General features: G+C 42.1%; 1 protein-coding gene across 2 annotated transcripts in view; it reads right to left on the bottom strand.

Moving 5' to 3' along the window:
• znf236 (zinc finger protein 236) overlaps positions 1–22,184 on the bottom strand; it is a 73,996-nt gene extending 51,812 nt beyond the window's left edge. For both annotated transcript variants that reach the window (XM_075464959.1, XM_075464958.1), the window contains exons 1-12: positions 22,103–22,184; positions 20,816–20,955; positions 18,289–18,453; positions 18,013–18,191; positions 16,124–16,254; positions 12,947–13,119; positions 5,633–5,755; positions 2,750–2,923; positions 1,928–2,105; positions 1,506–1,778; positions 983–1,186; positions 608–740 (exon numbers count right to left, since the gene is read on the bottom strand). In XM_075464959.1, the coding sequence (XP_075321074.1) occupies positions 608–740; positions 983–1,186; positions 1,506–1,778; positions 1,928–2,105; positions 2,750–2,923; positions 5,633–5,755; positions 12,947–13,119; positions 16,124–16,254; positions 18,013–18,191; positions 18,289–18,453; positions 20,816–20,955; positions 22,103–22,154 (1,925 nt within the window). In that variant the 5' untranslated portion in view covers positions 22,155–22,184. The remainder of the gene's footprint in view (positions 1–607; positions 741–982; positions 1,187–1,505; positions 1,779–1,927; positions 2,106–2,749; positions 2,924–5,632; positions 5,756–12,946; positions 13,120–16,123; positions 16,255–18,012; positions 18,192–18,288; positions 18,454–20,815; positions 20,956–22,102) is intronic.
• Between the last annotated feature and the right edge of the window lie 206 nt (positions 22,185–22,390).

Raw genomic sequence — 22,390 nt, forward strand, 5'->3', positions numbered from 1 at the left:
TGCGCTGGCCATCACTGTGTGCTATCAAAACAAACAAATAACCTATAAATATGCCAAACAGATATCCAAAAACATGTTTAAAGGTTGATGCGACAATTCGAGACTAAGGAGCAGCGGAGGTCTTATGTGGCGAGTGCTGGGTATGAGGCAGTTGCCTCTCCTCTGCTCACCTGCTACTTATGTGGTACTTTCCCTTCACCCCGTCTTACATGAATCTAATCTCACCCCCCTTTGTACTTTCATTCCATCCTCCCCGAATTCATCACCTGAATAAACATGCCTTCATTTCCCTCTGTAATGATTATCTTGGCCCAGAGCTGTTTGATACGGGCAGATTTGAAACAATGAGACCGTAGAGAGATCAAAAATCAGGGCCGCTGCCTGGCTGAGGTTCTACTTGTCTAACAGAACAAGTCGTTGCTGGTCATATCGCCCCCTTTGGTGCTCAAACTCATCTGCTGTGTTCCACATGGGTGTATTTCTGGTGTCTTCTTATAGTAGATACTTTTACTACTCAGCGATGTCTGAAACCATTCAAAGCCATTTTTCCGCTTTCCCTCTATCGTGCAAAGCTGGAAAGAAACACTGCATTACAAGGACATGTTACCTGACATGCTGTTTTAGATGGCTCGATTTCTTATAGGCCTTGTTGCAGAACTGGCACTTGTACGGCCTGTCGTTGCTCACCACGTCCAGATACTGTTGAAAAGCCAGGCGGGGGTTCTGGGATGTAACAAGGCCTGTAGAAAGCGAAGCGTATACATGAGACGCGTCGTCTTCCGTGTGAAAAGATATCATTTAGTGTCAAGAAACAGTGACAGCAAAATGACAAATCGTTCCACTCGCTAAAGCACAACAGGTAAAGTGTATGTTTACAATCTGGAACACAGATGCAACATCACCCTGGATTATTATTATTTTTATTTATTTTTTTTATTTATTTATTTATTTTACACGCATGCCTGTCAACCGGAGCTCATACCGTAGTCGGAGATGAAGATGGGTTCTTGCAAGGGGATATCAGGCAGAGGTAGGTTGCTTTTGGACACTTTGGCTTTGTTGGTTTTCCGGGGAAATTTCTGCTTCTTCTGCTGCAGGCTCTTGAAGTGAGAAGCAATGTGTGTTTTCCTGTGACCTGAAGTACGAAATATCTTGTCGCAGTGTGGGCAGGAGAAAGGTCGTACGCCTAAGAAAAGTCGGGAGTAAACAACACGTTTGCAGAGCTGATATTTTGAGAGTTGCACCGATTCTGATATTCTCACCAGACTCGAAAAATGTGTCATCCTCAAACAAATCGGAACATCCGTTTCATAATTTCATGTTGTTACGGTTACGAAGCCTTTCAGCATCATGTTGGATCCCGACACAAATCTTTCATTTAAGCTTTTACTAAAATGATGAACACGCCTATGGTGTCGCACACGGAGAAAGTTAATTGAGCAAAAAGATTATTTTTACTCCGGCTTTACGTGTGAACCCCTCCATGAAGTGGGCCTGCTTCTCACCTGTATGCAGCCGCATGTGCACTTTCATGCTGCCGGAGGTGGAGAAGCACTTCAGGCAGCACTGACACTCAAAGGCCTTGACGCCAGTGTGCGTTTTCATATGTGCTGTGAGGGTGCTCTTCACGGCGAAAGCTCTGAAGCACTGTTTGCACTTGAAAGGCTTCTCGTGCGTGTGGATGCGGATGTGGCGAACAAGGTCACTGGGTTTCTTGAACTCCTTGGGGCAGTACGGGCAGCCATGCCAGCGGACGCCGTCCTCTTCCCTGATGGAGCCTGGACAGGAAAGGAAAGGAAGCAGGTCTTCAGTGTTTCTATACTTAAATGCATTTCAACTTAATGCATTCATAAGCTTATCGCTAAATTATGTTTGGTAAATCTGACAGTGGACACAGGACAAAACCAACAAAAACGCCAATGCCCACCTGGCATTTGTATAGGTTTCTTAAAAATGCTCCTCTTCTTCTCCCTGATGGGTTTGTCTGGACTCAGCGCTTTCCTGCTCTCGTCAGCGACACCCTCGGAGTTCTGGCTCTGCAGCTCTCGGGGCGGGGCGTCACTCTGTGGTTGGACCACGCTCAGGCCGCTGTTCTCCAAGGCTTGCTGCAGACACAGAACACACCCGCCGCAGCTTCAAAATCACGCACAGGACAAGTAAATGCAACCGCCGGGCAGATTTGAACTCCATAATTCCAATACAAGTGCTGTCAAGTAAAACAAAATCGAATCTAATCATGCTAAAAGAAGAAAAAAAAGGACACTTGCTGATTCAACCGTTTGGCCACAAAAACAAGCTTTGATCCAGATCAACAGCTCGTGATGATCACATCCTAGCGAGCTGTTGATCTATTCAACTCCGCAGTCGTGCCCATTGATTAAGTTTCCAGATGGAAATGTATAATGTTGTCTTCTTTCCTCTGAACAGATTATGTTTCCACTGCAATGAAAAATGCGGCCATGCAGTCGCCAGAGGAGAGCAGGGTGACGGAGCGTATCATTTGATTTCTAACTAACATCGTTAAAATCGCTTCTTTGAACCTCTCTTTCTGGGTTTGAATACATTCACCTCCACATAAATCATTTCCAAATAAGTGGCTCCACTAAACTGACTGATCATCGGCAATCGTCATCTCATAAAATCCCCACTTCTTGAAATATGTTTGTTGCTTCAACATCCAAATGAGGGACCTTTTTAACCCCCCTTCTGTATGTCCATGATGATGAACATCTAAGTGTCATTCGCTCACCTGGAGGATGTCCTGGTTGATGGCAGTTTCCATGGTAATGGCCGGCTCTGGAGGCTGAGGCTGGGCCGTTTCCCCGCTGACTTGCTCAGACAGCTCAAGAAGCTGCTGGATGACATCGGTCACTCCCTCACCTCCCTCTGACCCCCCTGCATTCTGACCCGTGGTGTCGTTCTCCTGTGGTTGAGGGGGTGACGTAAAGGAGGGAAAAGAGGGGAGTAGAGCGATGAGCAATGTGACAAAGTACCAGAAGAGGCTTAAATCTAAAGGTTGACCCAACTTTTATTAGGGGCTCCTTGATATTACCACACAGAATGTCAACATCTGGCTGTGTGCGAATCACCGACACTTTGAGACACGGATTTCAAAATAACCACAGACAGACAGTGGTTGGGTTTACATCAGAGTTCGCGTTAACCGACAATTGTCCGTCATTGACGGATTTTTTTCAGCTATGACGGAAAAATTTGAAGGCCGTCCGTCATTTTGACGGATTTGACCATTACCATTACCAATAATAAAAAAATAACAATAAAACACACAATTGAAATCATAGGCAAGTTATGACATTTTTCTTACTCTACATAAGTTTCATTGCCGTCACCAACTTTCAATCTGAGCCGCAGCTTTGGTGTTCAGTGGGCCGATACATTGTAGCCAGCTGCGCAAGGGTGTTCTGATAGCCGCCCGTCTGTAACTTTGACAGATGATGAATCATAAAAGTAGCCTACCCGACCTGGTGGTGGCGAGCTCGTGCATATTAATTAGCAATTTATTAGCGATTGATTAGCTGTCATCACGTTCAGAGGCTCTTGCCGGCTTCTTATCGTTTCATTGGGAGACATGTTTCCCGACTTCAGAGCTTTGGCTGGAGTGGCGCTGGTCATTCCAGTGTCCAGCGTCGCAGCTGAGCGTGGGTTCAGCCTTCAGAATAAAATTAAAACCTCAATGAGAAGTCGTCTGTCGGAGGCAAGGATGCAAAATTTAATGACAATCGCCTCGGCAGCAGTCTCAATTGATGCGTTCGATTACACACAAGCGAGCTCCCTATTCAAATCAATGCGGGCCAGAAGGAAGGTTTGAGCTACAACAGGTCAATTGCAGATTACCACTGCAACCATTCTAAGTGGACTGTTCATATTTCACTTCAATTGTTCTAAGTGGACTGTTCGTATTTTCACTACAAATTTCTTCGTTCGACTACGTTATAAAATAACATGTTCATATGCCCAACAGCCGCAATGTTTTTAGCAGCGAAAAAAACGAGTTCACAAGTGACCGAACGTCAATCTCTGAAGAAATGCATAAATAAAAAAAATATTAGATAATACACACTTGTTCTGTGAAATATTTTTTAAATGAAAATAAGTCATTAAAACACAAGTTATTATAAACATTAGGATATAGCCTGTATATTAGCCTACCATTTAAAAGCCTGTATATTACCATTTAAAATAAAATGACGGATAATAATGGACAATGACGGAATTTTTACGACCCTGTCCGTCAAAATGACGGACAGTGAAAAAGTCTAGCGCAACCACTGGTTTACATATACAAGGTTAATTTGTGTATGAATAGGTGCCACAGAATTTGACATCACAAAGCTGTTTATAAAAAGTTGGAAGTATTGAAAAATGAATGCAAAAGAAAACGGCATCATTTTCTAGCAGTGAGGTGGAAAAATGGGCCTAAACTATGTTACAAAAAAAGTCTTGATAGTGTAAAGCTTGATTTAACTACCTCCAATTGAGCCGATCAAAAGTAAATACAGCAGCAAATCACTCCGGTATTACGCTGTCAACAAACTTGTTACACAGAAGTCATGTGCAAAATTCGGGATTTATGTTAACAGAGTGGGAAGCATGACCGTGGGCTTTACTTATCGTATCAAAAAACACTCTTCCTGAAATTTGGGGCGCAAGACCAAAATATATGAAAATGATTGGCTGTTTGGGGTCCAAAACTACAAAGGTATCAGTCAGGGTTTATGGGGGACAATTGGGAATGTGAGGGAATTCCTTTTTAAATTCTCCAATCCATGAGAAACGAAAGAGGGGGGCGGTTTGGCAAGTGGTGTTAAGATGACCGTTCCACAAACAAACACAAAAAAAAACACCATTGTATCGATGTTTGACACCGACAGTGCCATTATTGTGCCAGGTTCAGAATGACAGGCCCGTATTTGAAGGCTCAGAGGTTATAGTTTTTAAGCATCATGAGGAAGTTGGAGCAGAAGGCCTCTGAAGGGGGCAGCTTGGAGGTGTCATTTCCAGGTGTCGCGACACAGAACAGGAGTTTTTGCACATTAGCTGCCCAATAGTGTGACGCTAGTTAGGGAGTAACAGGAAATCCCTGTTTTTAGGAAGTTGGAAGGTGGAATTTTTAGAAAAAAAAATCATCTGCCCGTTGAAATTTCAATGGAGACTTGTATAACTTGATAAATAATGTTATAATGATGAATACAGTGAAATGCTTAATGAGTTGAGGAAGGAAGGACAAGCATCTCAGTGATGATCCAACCCACTTGGGACAGTGATAAAACAGGCCAAACAGGCAAAAATCTCCCTTAGTCTTCGTGAGAAGAGGTAAAAAGGTTTGCAGGGAATATGCATGCTGTGATAAAAAATACCTGAACAGCTAAATCAAGCAAGCAAAACTCAAGCCAAAGAAAAGTTAAAAAAAAAAAAAAAAAAAAACTTGCATCGCTTGAGAAGTATTAGCATCGTAAGCTCTCCTTTCTCTTTGATTAAAAAACACAGCCGCTGAATAATCACAACTAATTTTGTGGCAAGAACTCCCCCTGTTGTCAAATCATTTCTATCCAGGAGCGTTAACTGACTCTCTGATGTGTAGTGGACTTTCTGCTTCCCGCTGCTTTCTTACCGGCGTGCCGGAGGGAACCTCAATCACAGAGATGTGCATCTTGCTGATGTGGGCGTTCAGACTCCCCAGCTTCTTGAATACGCAGCTGCAGTCCATGCAGGGGAACAGAGGCACCCCTTTGATCTGAAAAAGAACAGACACACACAATCATTTTTGCTGGCTGAAACATTTGCTGCTAACTGTTCACGCTCGGTGACTCATTGAGCCGTGACCCTCTTTGCTTTTTGGAACTCAAACGATTTGCCCACGACAAAAATAGTGTCAGATTCTGGATCTCCTTTAGAATAGCCAGCATAACATTGCATGTATTGAATTGATTTGCTTGTGGTCCATCAGATCCGAAAAAAAAAAAAAACACATTTCCAGCCAGTGGAAAATATCCATCTCCTCTTTATTTTTGCCCAACTTCAGGTTCGGATCATGCTGCATATGCCGTCCTTCAAAAGTGGAAACTCTTGCTCTTGGTTTTTGCTTTAGCTATTAGTGGCGAGTGCAAGTTCTCGTTAGCGGTTAAATAGAATCACTTGACTTTGTGAAGAAAAGCTGATCATGCTTCAGTTAAAATGAGCCAAGAGAAGCAAGATTCCATACGTTAGTTGCTAAAAGAAGAAAAGAATGGAGCAACAGTGAAGCCCGGCATCACTGAACCGACATTTTTGACTGCTGTATTAACTCATTGGCTGCCAGCCATTTTCATTTCAGAGAGACCCATACTGCCAAGTGTTTTACAGTATTTTGACTGATTTTCCAAGACCCACAGAAAAGTGTGTCTTATGACTATGTACACACCGAAATTACCAAACGAAAGAGTAGACTCTCTTCTTTCATCAGGAAAAAAAAGTTTGTTTCTACCATTTTCAGTCCTTTAGTAATAGACAGTAGAACATGGGTTGGTTTCACCAAAAACAGCTGTTTGACCCAAAAAACAGAGAAAACACGCTTCTTCTTTTTTTGTGCAAAGTGGCACTGATGCCACCTTGCGGGTAATTTTGCCAGTATATTCTCTGTTTAGTGTTTACAAGCCTAAGATTTAGTGACGTACTCCGCTAGATTGTCCCCCAGCCCGCTCCATTAAAAAACGCAATTGACGTCTATAGACGTCTTTGGCAGTCAGCGTTTTTTTTTTAAATTGACGTCTATAGACGTCAATGGCACCGAAAGAGTTAACCTGTCCCACCCTGCTACTTCTGGGGTTAAGTCACCTATTTGCCAGCTCATATGTGTGTGGGGGGGGTTTGACAGCATTGATTTAATCCGGCGAGAAACTGAATTCATTATTGACTTTGGTTTATATCCTCGAGAACTGAAAATAGCAATGGCTTATTCAATAACACTGTCGGCCTTAATATTCTGGATAGAATAATTGTGATATGAAACAAAAATGAAGAAGTAGTTCTTACATTTGTTGTCCATAGTTATTTACTTCACCACCTCAATATCTCTGTTGCAAATCTCAAAATGTTTTTGTATGCTCGGGTCAGAGTTTGCTCGCTTTTTTTTTTTTTGCTTTTTTCATAAAGTAAAGTTATGACATGAAGTAAAGACAATTTGGAATCCCTCTGTTCCTACCAGCAGACATCCCAGAACGTTTATCCCAAGCTCAGAACCGTGCAACATTCAGAGAAACAGCACAGAAATGAGGAGAAAAAGAAAGGATCGATAAGTTCATAAAAGTACAGTTAAAAAAAAAAAAAAAAAAAAGACTACGTAAGCATGGCAGTTTGACTTAGGTTTGTGTCTCAACGACCCCAAGACAATGCATAGAGCGATGTTCGGTGCTATCCAAAATCAGCACAAACACCTCGTACCAACTGTAAAGCACGGCAGTGGGCGGCTGATGATTTGGGCCACCTTTGCTGCCATGGGATCTGGACACCTTGCAGCCATTGAGTCAACTGTGAACATCTCTGTATATCAAAGTATTTGAGCTTGGCCGAAACTGGGTCCTGCAAAAGGAAAACGATCCCAAGTACAAAAACCAATCTACAATAAAAAAGCCTGAAAAAGAAGACAATCGAGATGTCGGAATGACCCAGTCGGAGTCAAGACATCAACCTGACTGAAATATGCATTAAACCTTAAAATTGCCAAACTGTTCTTTAGTGAATCTGATGATCTGCTGGCTCTTTCTGCTGTGATACAAACAAGAGGGGATACTTTAATGTATCTTGCTGAAGCGATGCCCATACGTCATACGTCAAGTATAATGTCAATAATGAATGAAAACTATATATATAAGGACGAGATGTTTGTCAGTGTGTGCACACTTTCCATCCTTATTTATGAAGCCTGTCAATCTCAATGACAGTGCAGCTCCCACAACCTGAATTTAAAAAGGAAAGCAGAGCTGCTCTCACAGAGTTCACTTCAGGGGAGTTTGGTGGAAACAAACACTCACAGCAGATACGAGAATCTTTTTTTTTTTTTTTTTTTTAGATTTTTGAGGTTCAGCACAATCTTTAAAATCATAAAAAAGTGAAGAAGTGAGACGCTGAGATAAGAGATAACTACTTTGAAAATGGAACCACTTCCAAACGGGACATTCAAACCTAAAAAGACAGTAAGTGGTGGGTTTGAAAGAAAGCTGTTGAGCATACCACTAAAAGAAAAACAATGATAAAAAGAAAAGAAGGTTAAGAGGAGCAGTTGGAACAGGTAGTTACATGAACGTGCAGTGAAAGGAGAAATGATGGCAAACATTGGGTGTATGGAAGATGAAAACCATAAGCATGAGCTTGAAGTGTTTGAATATGAAAGCTTCAGGTTCAAGAACAGGTTGAGATGGCATACAGAGGCATACAAGTGTTTGAGAGCTGTGACTGAAGGTTGAAATCTTTTGAAAAATACTAAAAAGATTTAAAGTGTCTGTTGAAATTTTTTCTCTTAATATGTAAGATCAATTGCAAGAATTTAGAGTTGTTGAAATCTGGTAAGGTGTCACACCTGGAAGCAGCATTTGTGTCAGTTAGTTCTGATGTATTAAAAAACAAAGTTACACTGTTGATACAGCTGTTGTATTTCATAAAGATCTTTGAATATTAGGACAACTTTGACTAAATTGGCACCATAGTTCTGAGACTTGAGCATTATAATAGCACTGATTACACACAGAATGCAGAATCTTAAGGATTTGAGAGTTTTTACCATTCAAATTCTTATACTACGAGTTATCGCTTCATCATCAAGGATGGTTTCTGAAAAAAAGAATCAAAGGTGAAGCTGGTGTTACAGGTTGCTCACCTATGCTGCTCGTACTCTCGTGTCCTAATATTTATTGACATAAATCACAGTTTGAGAGACTGTATAAAAATAACCATGCGCCACTCTGAATGTTGCATCCACAAGGAATTCTGAGATAGAATCAATGTTATTTCTTTCATAAAGAATGGTGTTTACTATACTGAAGGAAATAATAGAAGGAGACATCAAAGCTTATTTCCTACGTATCAAAAGAATTAGATCAGCTCTTATTATTGCTGCTAATTAGATACTTTCTGGTTGTTTCATTCAATTTGGCGCCTTCCTAATCAGTGGAAAAAATAGAAGAGACTATCTGACCTTGGTTTTGTGTCACAGTTGTAGGAGGAGATTATGACAGACATGGCAGGAATTGCTTCATCACTGTAGCTAAATGCAGACATGCAGTGTGGTGTCTATAGTAAGCTAGGCTTTGTGATGAAAAATACATGTTTATCAAGTACATTGCATGATAAACAGCATACGTGTAAACTAAAGTTGAAATATACTGTAGCTTTATAATATGTTTGTATGTAAAGATATGTTAAATAGCCACGTGGGGGTGTGTGGAGGAAGAGATTAAACCACACCATCAGTGAAGTTAAAGTGAGACATGAAATTTATAAAGAAGATTATTTACACTGCCTGAACTCGGATACTGCTTGTGATGCTGTTGCCATGGTTTCAGACAGTACTGAAGCAAAAACTAGACACAGAAAGGAGCAAGCACAAGATACAGAGAGCAATACGAGGAGCAGAGGGTAATCTAAGTGACTACAGGAATGGTCTGCCACAATATATATATATACATACACATATTTATTATATTATTCCTTCCCACAAAAGTTTTCGAAGCCATTTAACAAGCATGATGTTAATGTATCAACATGTCAGGAAGTAACACGAGTCCTTTTTCAAGGAGGAGTGTTCAGCAGTCATCTGCTCATGAATGGTAAGCCAAATAACACTATCTGGAACATGAAAGCTGAAGCACACTTGTGAACATCAAATGTATTACTTGGATGTTCCGGCGGTTTGGCCTTTTCAGAAATGAGTCAGTCCCCTCATTCCATCAGCAGCTTTTAGCATTGGAATACACAATGGAACGATGGCTACTGTTGAAATGTAATTGAGTTTGTTCAAATGTATTTTTGTAATAAGACGATAAGAAAGAAAAAAGTTGAAAGCGCTGAAAATGAAATTAGGAGGCCCTAACCACCTGAGCCACCAAGATGGAGGACTGTGCAACATTTTACTCACAAACAACAGCTTCGTATACAACTTCAGAGAAAACCATGTAATTTTAGTCAGTTGATATTCATGATTCAAATTGATCATAAAAGGAAAGTGGATATTGGTAGAAAAGAAAAGTCATTTTTGGCGTTTTGTCATTCTGGACAGATTTTACAGGCCAAAACACATTCGATTATAGCTATAGTTGGGTTATGCTCCTCATTTGAGCAAGGGTAATTATCCTTGGATATATGGCGGTGAGTGAATTGAATCATTGGCCCAAAGCATGTCATACCCCAGTACGATAGGTGGCGCTGTAGCCATTTCAACTATTGCTAACAGAGCCTCTTCCGGTTGACCTCTTCACCACCACCAACAACAACAAACTCAGGCATTCGAGAAAGATGGTGAACGAAGAGCAAGATGAAGCTACGTCCCTCTATATTTAGTTTGTGATGAGCTGCTTATTGCACAAACGCGTCGCACAACGACCCCATCGCGTTGTTTGTGTCTTTCCGACGGCGGTGACAACAACAGTAATATCGTCTCCTTTGACTTCCGGTTCACGACCCCGGGAAAAAATCTCGAGCATGTGGAGTCCAATCCACCACGTGCTTCACCGTCTACAAGCACATTTAGTGTGACTTTCAACCGAGTTATCTCGGGGTCTTAATCCGACTGCGAGTAACCCGATCTGATCCAATTTCTTGTCAGATTAAGGGGTCTACGTGAACTTAATAACTCAGTCTTATTGTAATTTAGCCCTTAATCCGATTTTTACAGTGCCATGTAACTCCACTGAGTGTGATCACTAACATTTTAGGTTTACTTGGCTCCATTTTTTTTTTTTTTTTTTATATATATATATATATATAAGACATAGAGTCACTGAAGTAATTTAAAAAAAACCTCTCAGCTGGGGTGAACAAAGTTAGTGAGGGTACTGGGGCGGTCTTCATCGTATGATACCTGCTGATTGGGGCCCCAGTGCACCTCCGATGATGGAGATCATTGTGGTGATTTAAAATCAGGCTGACAGGGAGCTGACCTAGTTCAGACTGTGGCCATGTTATTGGAAGCAGACATCAAACAGGAAAGAGAAGCACCATACCAATCCACCTATTAACGGGCTCAGTTTCCAAATAAAAACCCTCACACAATAGAAATTCTCATCTGATGGCCACCTAGGGTAGACTTTCATGTGTGCGCTTATTTTTTACCTCTCAACCGCAGTTTGGCACTCAGAGAATGAGCTGAGAGAGCGTTGTTAGAGGCCAAAGTTGCGCCTAAATTAGATCGGATAAATCAGGAGGCATTTTACAAATAGGCTGCCGGGAAATGTTGTGAATTGCTGTAAAATACTTACAAAAGAGGGGGGGGGGGGGGGGGGGGGGGTGTACAAGGCGGAAGAAAGGAGCACAATTTTGCCTCACCTCCTCTCTGTGAGTCAAACAGTCAGAGAAGGTGTCAAGCTGTACTGAAAATAACAGTCTGTAAGCCTGAAAGCTGGTAATTTAGTGTGTGTGGAGCCACTGTACAAAGACCTCTTGAAAAACTGTCCGAAGCAGAATTCCCACCTCACAGTTGTAAGTCTCTGCCAAGCAGCCTGGTTGCAGCTTAAATCCTCCACCGCCTCTGCTCGGGGCCTGATATTTATCTTTCTGAATAAGGGGAACGCTCTCCCCTCCATTACCTGCCTCACATAAGGGTAATGCATAAACAGTTGAGGGACACTGCTTGTGACCTCATCTACAGCTCATATGCTGTCCTATTTTTATTTCAGAAAGCATTTATTTGCTTTCCTCCAACTTAATGTCGTCTCACTGAACTAAATTCAGTGATCATCGCTCTGCCCCTCTTTTCCGAGCGGTCATCTTCTGAAACTGCAACAGTGTGCCAGACTTCTTTTTTTCTAATTTCCAAGACATGGCACACTTAACCATGTAATTGGTCACACAAACCATGTGCCTTGAAAGAAACTCTCACTACACATGACTTCTGCTCTGTTAGCTTGACTTTGTAATTCAACTTGGCACACTGTACTGAAATCCTTATTGGAATTCTCAAGCATTTCTGAGTTATCAACATAACTGACAACACACAACGACCTCTACACATAACAGTGACCAAACAGAGGGTCTTCATGCAGAGGCTTCTTCAAGCTTGGCTCCAAGTATTACATGAGGTCGTTTGTGTCTTCAGCACAATGACTCTCTACAATATCTGATTTACTTTGACCTGTTTTTTTTTTTTCTGTTCTTTTTATTCATTTCGTTATCGTTACAATATCCTTTCGCTAAGGGGATTAACAAAACAAACTTTTTTTGTGAGCCATTATGTTATAATCTAACAATTTAGTTCATTTGGACAAGCGTTTACAAATCTGTTCATCTGCTATACCACAGGAATTTGAGATGAATGGTCTATCTTACCTAATCAAAGGACTAAGCCTTGGAAAAGCTTGTTTTCATACACGGTGCGCATTGCAGCAAAAAGCCTTCGAAAGCCACAGAGCTAGTACGTTTACTGGCGTAAAATCTGTGCGCTTATTCACCACGATATCAGAGCAGAATTCAGGGGATTTTGTTAAATGATGCACAATACCCACAATCCTGGGCTGAAATTCAAGCCCTGCCCTGTCGATGGGGTTTTGGTTCTGAATAAAAAGGCGTGAAAAGTGTTTTGGCAGAGCATTATGATCGTTCAAACTCGAGTCTGACAGGACGTTTGTGCCACAAACAATGAAATTCCTGATGTACTGCATCCACAGGAATGAGTAGAACGAAATAGGAGAGAAGGGGAAAAAAGCTCATGAAGCTCAGGGGTTGGGCAGTGTGCCGTTACCTCAGAATGAACCCTCTGAACGTGGGAGTGCAGGTTGCCCTTCTGCGAGAAGGACGCCGGGCAGAACATGCAGAGGTGGGGTTTCTCTCCAGTGTGTCTCACCATGTGAGTCTGCAGCACCACCTTCTGGTTGAAAGCCTTGCCGCAATCTGTGCACTTGTAGGGTCTTTCACCTGAAGGGGAACACGGGGTCAGTTAGAGAAGTGCAAATCCTGATTTGACACATTAATGGCAGCCACACGCACGACCTTAAAACAACAGGTAGTGCTTTTCGTTTCATTTTGGGACGTTACTCATTAAAAGGTTTGCAATTCCCCCCCCCAAAAAATCCAACTGCTTCTGTGTTATTTCAACAAATTCAGTATGGATGTGTGTGTGTGTGTGTTCTCACAAATTGACTCCTCACCTCTTCAGCTTAAAGGCTGATTGAGATTCGAAGCACAGTGGAATCGACATCATCGACCATCAGCCATGCAAGCAGCGAGCCAACCAAACTAATTAACATGTGGACGATGCGCAATCAACATGTGGATGAAAGCTGCTGGCTACATCGCCCACAACCCAGATGGCTGAACAATCTCAGAGCAACACAGGAGCATTAGAGTGTAAACAGAATATCAAAATTCTACCCACAAACCCTTTCTGAGTGACAAATGAGTGATGAGATGTGTACACTCTGTCGGTTACGGAGGGAAAAAATAACAGAGGAAACCACTCAGGAAAATAAAGAAGTGATGTGAGACTTTTGTTGTGCGTTATTGCTCTGGTTGCAATTTAGGGGGCACTAAAACGCTCAAATGAAGAAATCAAACTGGCAGCTCACCTTTTTATGACAACATCACACCCCACCGCACCCATGGCAGAAAGCTGAGCCTCGATCAGTCACGCCTCGGCGCTACTATCTGCCCAGCCCGATGAACCAGGTGCTTTGTTCCGCAGACGCATCTTAAAAAGTTCTCCATAAGCAATGTTTCAAAAAGTTCAGGCACTTCAAACAAATGCTAAGTGCAATTTCGACTACGATTGGCTGGCATATCGATGGTTAGTGTTTTAACCTCAAGCCAGATTGTGAATAGGAGAGACGACTGTTTAATGTCATCGCACCTAAAAAACCCAACCGTCACTCGCCGGTAAACGTCACTGATCGGTCTAAACCCTTTTGAAAAGATTCACTTCAGGTTTTCTGGAATTTACAAACTGGAATTTAAAAACCGGAATCTCATCCGAGCGATTTTCCAAATATGTTCAAAATTCAATTTACAGACAAAATACTCGAGAAAAAAAAAAGGAGATGCAGACTGGATACACAGCCAACCAGCTAAGGTAAACGATAAAAACTGGTCCTAATACTTAACTGTCAGTTAAATGAAGAGCACAGCCAACATCACCAGTCCAATAAGAATCTGGGGGCTACAGTACATTCAGGACCTGTCCAGAAACTACACCCAACTCTCAGAGGACAAGCCTGTAACCATGACGACATGAACAGATGGCCTCAAACAGGCTGTGTTGGACAAGAATTTTCTTATAAGCAAGACCTTCAAAGATAATCAGATGACGGAAGCCTTCGATTTAATCACTTTCGACTGGACCGCAGACATCAGCCCCCCCTCAGCAGCACTGAGAGTGGATGGTTTAAAACTTAATCAGTCTCGTCTCTCTTTGTCTGCGAGTTGGTGCCGTCAGTGTCAGTCGTGTGACGCAGGACAGAATGCCGATCGAACGCTTTCCCATTGCTCTCAACACCCTTTTAGCGTGTATGAGTGTTTGACACAGCGTAATAGCAAAAAAAAAAAAAAAAAGGTAATAAAAAGCCACTCTGCATTACCAAGAGATATCTCTGAGTGAAGAGAAACAATTACATAAACTGAAGGGGAGAAAAAAACTATAAACAGCTAATCCAAATACTGTCATGTCACTTTTTTAGAGCACATTTAAAACCAACTGCAGTTGACCAAAGTGCTTCACTGAATAAAGAAAACAATGATTTAATACAGTGGATACATAAAAATGATCAAAAAATATTTAAAAATAAGATGGGATTATAAAATTGCTCAATTCGAGGGGAAGTCGGAGAGAAAGAGATGCGTTTTCAGTCGTGATTTGAACCGGAGAATGCAGGTCTACTATGGAGAGGAAGGCTGTTCCACAGCAAAGGCTCCATCTCCTTTTGTGTTTCCTCCGGTTCGGGGGTTGTGTCCAGGAGGAGTTCACAGGTCACCGTCTGGGGCACGTACCTTTAAGAGCTCGGATAAGTAAGATGGAGCCCGTCCGTGGACACATTCAAAAGTAAACAACAAGATTTGAATTTGAGAATCAATCCTCTGATGGACAGATTGGAGGGAGCGCAGCAGGGGTGAGACGTGGTCTCTTTTTTTTCTCTCCAGTTAGAAGGCGAGCGGCAGCATTCGGAACCAACTGCAAGCGATGCATTGATGTCCGACGTACAATGAGTTATAGTAATGAAGCCATATGAAGGCATGGATCACCCTCTCCAAAGTCTTTACGGGGGACACGGGGCACCACTTTTGCTACGGTTCTGATAGAAACCGGACCCGACAACTGAAGAGATCTGTGTGTCGAATTTAAGAAGCGCTGTCAAAATAAATATCAAGGTTTTTTTTTTTTTGGTTTTTTTTTACAGTAGGGTCAATGTTGTGAGCCAGATAAATAGGACTGAAACCATCGGAGTGCAGAACCTTTTATTCCTGCTTGTTTTTTTTGTTTTCTTAAACGAGAATCCACAGTTCACGAGATGTGAAAAAGTCAAGGAACGCAGGATTGGCCAAATTTACACCGCGCCAACGTTTAGGCCAAGCCTTCATCTCAGATGAAGATTGGACCAGGGGAGTGAAAAGGTCATGTTGAGGTAATGGCATTTACACCATGAGTTACACTGAAGATAGCAGGAAAGTTCATCAACAGAAGAGGAGGCAACAAAAAGTCAATGTTTTGTCAATTCAGACAAATGTCTTTAGTATCAAAGTAATTCAGTCCTAGTTGTCCATGTTTGTGATGGCGAACAGCTAAAGCAAAGTGTTAACAGCTAATTCAACTTTATATTCCAAAGAATGGACCACAAAAACAAGCTTATGTCTCAGCCCGTAACAAAACCCACCGCACCACCACAATACTGAATGTCTTGCTTCTTGAAACATTTCTGAGCGTCTCACTCACCTGTGTGTATTCGTATGTGTCTGACGAGCTGGCTGGGTTTTTTGAAAGCCTTTCCACAGTGATGGCAGCTGTTTGTGAACCCACTGCGGTCTATGTTTTTCTTGTAGTTTCTGGAACTCGAAGAGAGCGGCCTGGGACGGAAGTAAGCACAAGAAATTCTGACTGACAACAAAGGAAACAAACAGCACCATCGTGCCGATTCTTTTAAATTCTCGTACTTTGGTTTTAATGTTTCACATTCACACTGATAACAGGCTAACCTTGGATTGGACGACTAAAGAAAATTAATAAAGAAAAGAAAAACTAATAAAGAAAATGGCCTAATTTGAAATTAATAAAAATGTTTACATCTTGTTATCAGGCACTTTTAGAAAACAAGCTATTGGGGTAAGAAGTGGAGAGCTCTCAGAGGTTTATGAGGTTTTCTTTAAATGTATTTGCACAGTAGATAAGAAGGCTGAGGTGATGCAATAGCTGACAAGCCGTTTGCACACAACTTAAAATATGTAGCGTTTCCCTTGTTGCAGAAATGCTCAGCCATGCCTGGACTTCAGTGTCAAGTTTCCTGCAGCTAACAGGGAGGGCCTTAGTTTACACATCCAATATGTTACTGATGTTTACATAGTTCTTTTGAAACAGCGTTCGCCAGTGCAAATGTTAGTGTTGTTTACTAAATCTTTAAGGAGCGCCATCCTGTCAAAGAGGAGCTTAACCACTTCATTCCAACTCGCCCCTCAAATAATTTCACCAGTTTGGGTTTTAAATGCAACATTTTGAGATTGGACAAGTTTTGAGAAATTTTAATAGCACAACTGCAGATTGAAAATGATCCATGGTTCCCATGACTACAACACCAAGTCTTTGATCATTTCTGGCTGTTTTTTTCCCCCGTATCAAGCATCCATCAGTGGAACTCTTTACCACAGTTTGTCAGGCAATCTTCATCCTATCTTTTGTTTAAACACAGTGCTTTGCTTTCGGATAAAATTATTAAAAACGCTCTTATAGTTCACAGATGGCTGCAAACATATGACGGGTGGACTGCCAATGAAAACAAGCCTTTTGTCTTAATTGGGTAGTTTGAAATTGACTTTGTTTATATGCCGATTAACAGATATTGTCCCTTCTTTAAATATTCCATTTATTTGGGAAGAAAATGTTAAGCGAAAAGCTGCAAAAAAACAACAGAGACGTTTCCATGGCTACGTTGCTAGAGGCTGTGATTCAGTAGAGGAAGTAGTTGTCCTAACCAGAGACTAACCTTAAGGAGGGAAATTTTAAAAAACAGCTGCGGTGGACATCTATAGGATTAAAATTAAGAAGGCTCTTTTTCAGGAATTACTTTCGTCCCTGGGAATATCTGGGACATCATATCTTCTCTGGACAAATGCAGATAAGTCATGCGAGTTCACGGTTTGAGTGACAGTTTTCATTTATGCCAGCCAGGTCAGATGCCATCCACAAAGTCGTTTCCATTCTCTCTAGTGTCAATCAAGTCTTCTCCAAAACTGGCAAAAATCTCCTAAAGTTAACAAATTACGTCTTTTTTCCGCATTAGTGGAAGTTTATTGATTATTACCGTTTCCATTCCCCTTCTCATATTCACATCGTCTGAATGCAAATCAATACCAGCAGTGGAAGTGCCACTGACATGTGACTTTAACTTAAGGCCCTTTCCACACATGCAGGTTTTCATTAATCTTGTGGCAACTGAACGTAGCGACGTGTGTGAATTATCCTCTTTTACAGTAGTTCAAACCCTCACACTGATGGTTCAACAAGCTCAAGCATGTAAACATGTTTCAGCTGTTGGACTTATGCTCCTTTGAGCAGCTGTTTCGCTGTTGATTGGGCCAAAAAAAAAACAACAAACTAATAAACAATCTAACCTAATCTTGATGTGTAACTTCATGTGTTCCTTGAACTGCGCAGATGTCTTGAACTCCTTGCTGCAGTTTTTGCAGATGTAGACGCTGAAGCCCGTGAGCTCCTTCCGGTGCTCCTCCAAGTGCAGGGAGAGTTGGCTCTGGAGAACAAACTCGTCTCCGCACTCTGCGCAGATGAGATTCTGCAGGAAGGGAAGCAAAGTAGATGAGGGGGGTGGGGCGAGTTCTTGGTTATGTGCAAAAAAAAAAAGCAAACATGGCAGTTTGACGTCCACTTACCTCCTCCTTCTCGTGCAGCATGACATGAGATTTGAGGCTGGCGATCCGGGAGAACTTCTTATTGCAAACAGGGCAGGTGAAGTCAGAGGTGGTGTGCGTCGACCTGTGCAGTATGAGGTTGAACTCCACGTTAAACGTCTGGGAGCACTGGTCACAGCGATGAGGCTGCGAAGAAGGGAAGAGGTAAAGAGTCTGCAGAATTCATGTTGTGAAGGGAGAAGAGATGCGGGCAGAAAGGGAATGAGTCCGACTTACGCTAAACCCACACAGTCTGAAATATTAACAGGCAGCGTAAAACAATGTTTCTCCCGAGAGGCAGAAATGGCCCCGAAAATTAATTTCCATTTCTGTCACAGGGGCCAGCTGACTTCATTTCAGAGTGCGTTCTGACAGCAAAGGTGGCACTTGTAAGTCTGAGGAGTGAAAGATCCCAAAGCTACAGCTCTTCAGCCTGACGAGAACTAAAGTAAATAGAGTCCTTGGAACAGAAATGACCTACAAATGTAGATTTAGCTGAAGTAAGGCTGGGTTTTATTGTTGTCTTTCTAACAGCCAAAAAAACAGTCAAGGTAGAACTTTTGTTTCCTCTGACATCCTTGCTGATAAAACCGTGTAAAAAAAACAACCTTATCCTGTATCTTGTTTGTGAATATGAGGGAGTAAAAGGAGGGGAAGGCGCAGAAGGCGCAAAAGGGAAGAAAAAAAAAGGTGTTGCCAATGCTCATAGCAGAGAGTAAATAAAGAGAACTTCAACAACAGTCAAAGGTCACCAGACAAATATTCAAATTAGAGAGAGACTGACAGAGTGATGGTGTGATTATAAAGGCTTATGAGATGTTATCCTGGGAAGAGCTGCACAGGCTCATTATTTCAGCCTGGCTGTAAACAAAAAGCGAACTCAAGACTCATCTGCACGTAAACAAAGGCAATCTCGACATGATGAATAAATACATTCAGAGGTGCCAATTAAGTGGACGATGAACGGGATAAATATTTTCATAGATTTCCAGTTCTGTGCGTGCACAATCCCTTGAAAAAATGCATCCTTCATGAAAAGGTAAAACATTATCACGGTGTTGTGAATAAAACATTTATGAGTGTATGAGCTTTGCAGATCATTGCATTATGTTATTTTTATCCTTTTTTACCCTTCTACACAGCATCCATGATCCATATTATGAGCTCGAATCTGTGAGCTTTTCCGATAAAGCAGAAACAGAAAAATGCCAAAACGCTCAAAGAAAAACCAGGATCAAAAAGTCAAGACTTTTAAAGAAGAAGAAATGATCTCAGACGTGGAGTTTTCCGCCCCTTTCATCCTTCAGTTACGGCATTCAATTTGAAGCTAACAGGACCAACATCCTGATACTGGTATCATGTACTGAGTCCCGCCAACTCATTCCCGCTTCCTGTTAACGCGCTTGTCTCAAGTGGCTCCACCTACTGCCTTTGAGTATGACCCCTCCATTGGCACCCTGGCTCCCATCCGTTTCTCACGCATTTTACATGCTACAGCGATGAAGAAAAAGGGAAATGAGAAAAAAAACAAAAAAACCTGGATGGCGTCTGGAACTCAAGCTTCCGACCAAACTTCAGGAACAACCTGTGTCGCATTTAAACCATGGCGGAGAGCTCTTATGTGGCTTGGTGCGGAATGGCAGAGAGCAGCTGTGGCAGCACAAACTAACCTGGCACGCAACAGGTTTGTTACGCAGAAACATCTGGTAAGAACACAAACTGTTGAGAAAAGGGCCTGGGGGTTTTCATTTTCTCAAAAATGACACTTGGCAGGCGACTGGATGAACCATCTGTCTGTCACAATCTAACAGGATTAGCTTTGATCAATCACATTAATGGAGCAGGAGAGGGGTGTCATTTTCTGAAAGATAGGCCCTGAAATTTCGTCATTACTGCGACAAATGCAGCAAACTGTGATACGGCCATGCTGTTGCATTGAATGTGCTATTAGCAGAGAATCACAAGCTTTAGCCTTTCTTGCCTAAATGTAAGAAACAGATTGTAACAGACCGTTACAAAAAAACAAACCCCCACCTGTGCACCAATTGTACACATTTTCTCCATGACTGAGGCAGTCATTCACAAAACAAACACGACAATCTTATCGGCAAGCATGAACAGCTTGGAACACCACTGCTGTGACACCACAATATTCGCCTAGAACACTATTCAGAGTTCAGAGGCACAAAACCTCAGCACATTGGCCCCTCACTGCTTTCCAGATATGCCCCCGAGACTGATAAACGGCTCAGCATGAAGTCTTATTTATCAGCAGTTACAACTTCCACATAGTGGAAAATCATTCGAGGTGAGAAACTCAGGGCTTCCCCAGCTTCGATGTTAAGCCACCAGGCTCGGCCCAACTCCGGCCTGTAGCTGGAACATCGTCAACCACCGCGGTTCAGGTCGGTTCACCTCTTCAGCTGGTTGGACTCAGGTGAAAGGGTCAGGCAGAGTCTCCCCTATCCTCACAAAGTGGCATGCTTTTCTGGACTTCTCATATACCTACCTTATCATTGACCTCATGTTCACGGAGATGCTTCTGCAGCTGGCTCTCCGTGGTGAAGATCTGGGAGCATATCGTGCACTTCTTATCCTTGAGCTCCCCATCGCCCAAACTTTCTGCCTTAGCTTCACTGGGATCCGCATCTGATGAGAGAGGTAGAGGAAGCGAGGCACGAGTGTCTTAATGTGGTTCAAGAGGCTTTCTGCTGCAAAGAACATCTGAAGTAGACATGAGCTGAGTGCTGCGTCTTAGACGCGTCTCTTTAGTGACAAAGGTGGAATGGTCACTGGTGTAACATAACAGAATCATCCAAACAGTATATTTTCAGCCACTCTATGATCTGTGCTTATGAACATTTGGCAGAGAAGACAATGATCATTAATGCTGTTTTCTTTATTACACAGAGAGAATACATTTACAGTGTTTTCGTACAGCAAAAACTCTATTGAGTTTATATTAATGGTGTCTTTTTGTTAAACTGGTATCGGTGTTCAACAGCTGGGTACTACACGCCCATCTTTGCTGTGACAGTCACTGACAGCGCGAGGACACTGGGCGTTTGGTTGAAATTAATGTTTTATTCACTCCCCCCCCCCCCCCCCCCCAATCTATTTTCGTCATAATTATTTGTGCCCATCCAGTTGTTAATTATTTTAAAATCAAATCCTGGAATCACTTGCTTATTTACTATTTAAGTTGTGGAGCTAAACGTGTTAAAGAACGTGCCAGACTATTGTACTCCAGTGTTGACAAACTACAAAACGAATTCATTCCGACATTTCTTTTGTCGTTTAGAAACAGTGACAACTCGCTCCGACTATCACGACTTTCCCATCGGTCCATTGACAGTCTCGCTACGGTGCTTCTCGGGACAGAAAAAAACCCAAAACAACGGCAAACAATTTAGCGTGTTAGCGGCTAACTGTAGCAAAGCATGCTAGTTAGCAACAACAAGCTAACAACGAATTATTAATAAATACGGTAAGTGTTATCTGTGAGAAACGAACATTAACTAACGTTACACCATAACGCCGCTCCTCTCCTCACGGACACCAATTTAGACTGGAAGCCAATAAGAAGAGCCACAGAAACGTTATTAATATCATTCCGCCTCAAACGCTCCTTCGCCGTACAAAGCAAAGCCCACCCGCAATACTATATCCGGGGACTATATACACTACATTGAAGTGTTATTATTCAAGCGACAAGGGTGCTTGATGAAAAAATAGCCGGCTATTTGGATAGCCCACAATTTGTATTATTTATTTCTTACATTTTTGTACTAGTTACCTGTTTCGTCGTTGCTTTTAACTCTCAGTTTGCGAGGCCGGCCCCGCGGCATAGTTCCAGTACTCAAGGCGGGTGTGCTGTGAACGATTTGCTTTTCAAAATGGCGATTCGCTCATCTGTAGACAGCAGCGAACCCAATGAAGACACGGCTGCACGGACTAGGGAGACATCTACCGTTTGGTTAATTGTACTTCCAGCTTCAGGTAGAGATTGGAGCATAGACGTGATACTGATAAGGGAGTTGGAGGCACATTGTTATCAAGAAGAATTTGGGGTGAAAAAATTAAA

This window comes from Odontesthes bonariensis, chromosome 5 (assembly GCF_027942865.1).
Source record: "Odontesthes bonariensis isolate fOdoBon6 chromosome 5, fOdoBon6.hap1, whole genome shotgun sequence".
Lineage (NCBI taxonomy): Eukaryota > Metazoa > Chordata > Actinopteri > Atheriniformes > Atherinopsidae > Odontesthes > Odontesthes bonariensis.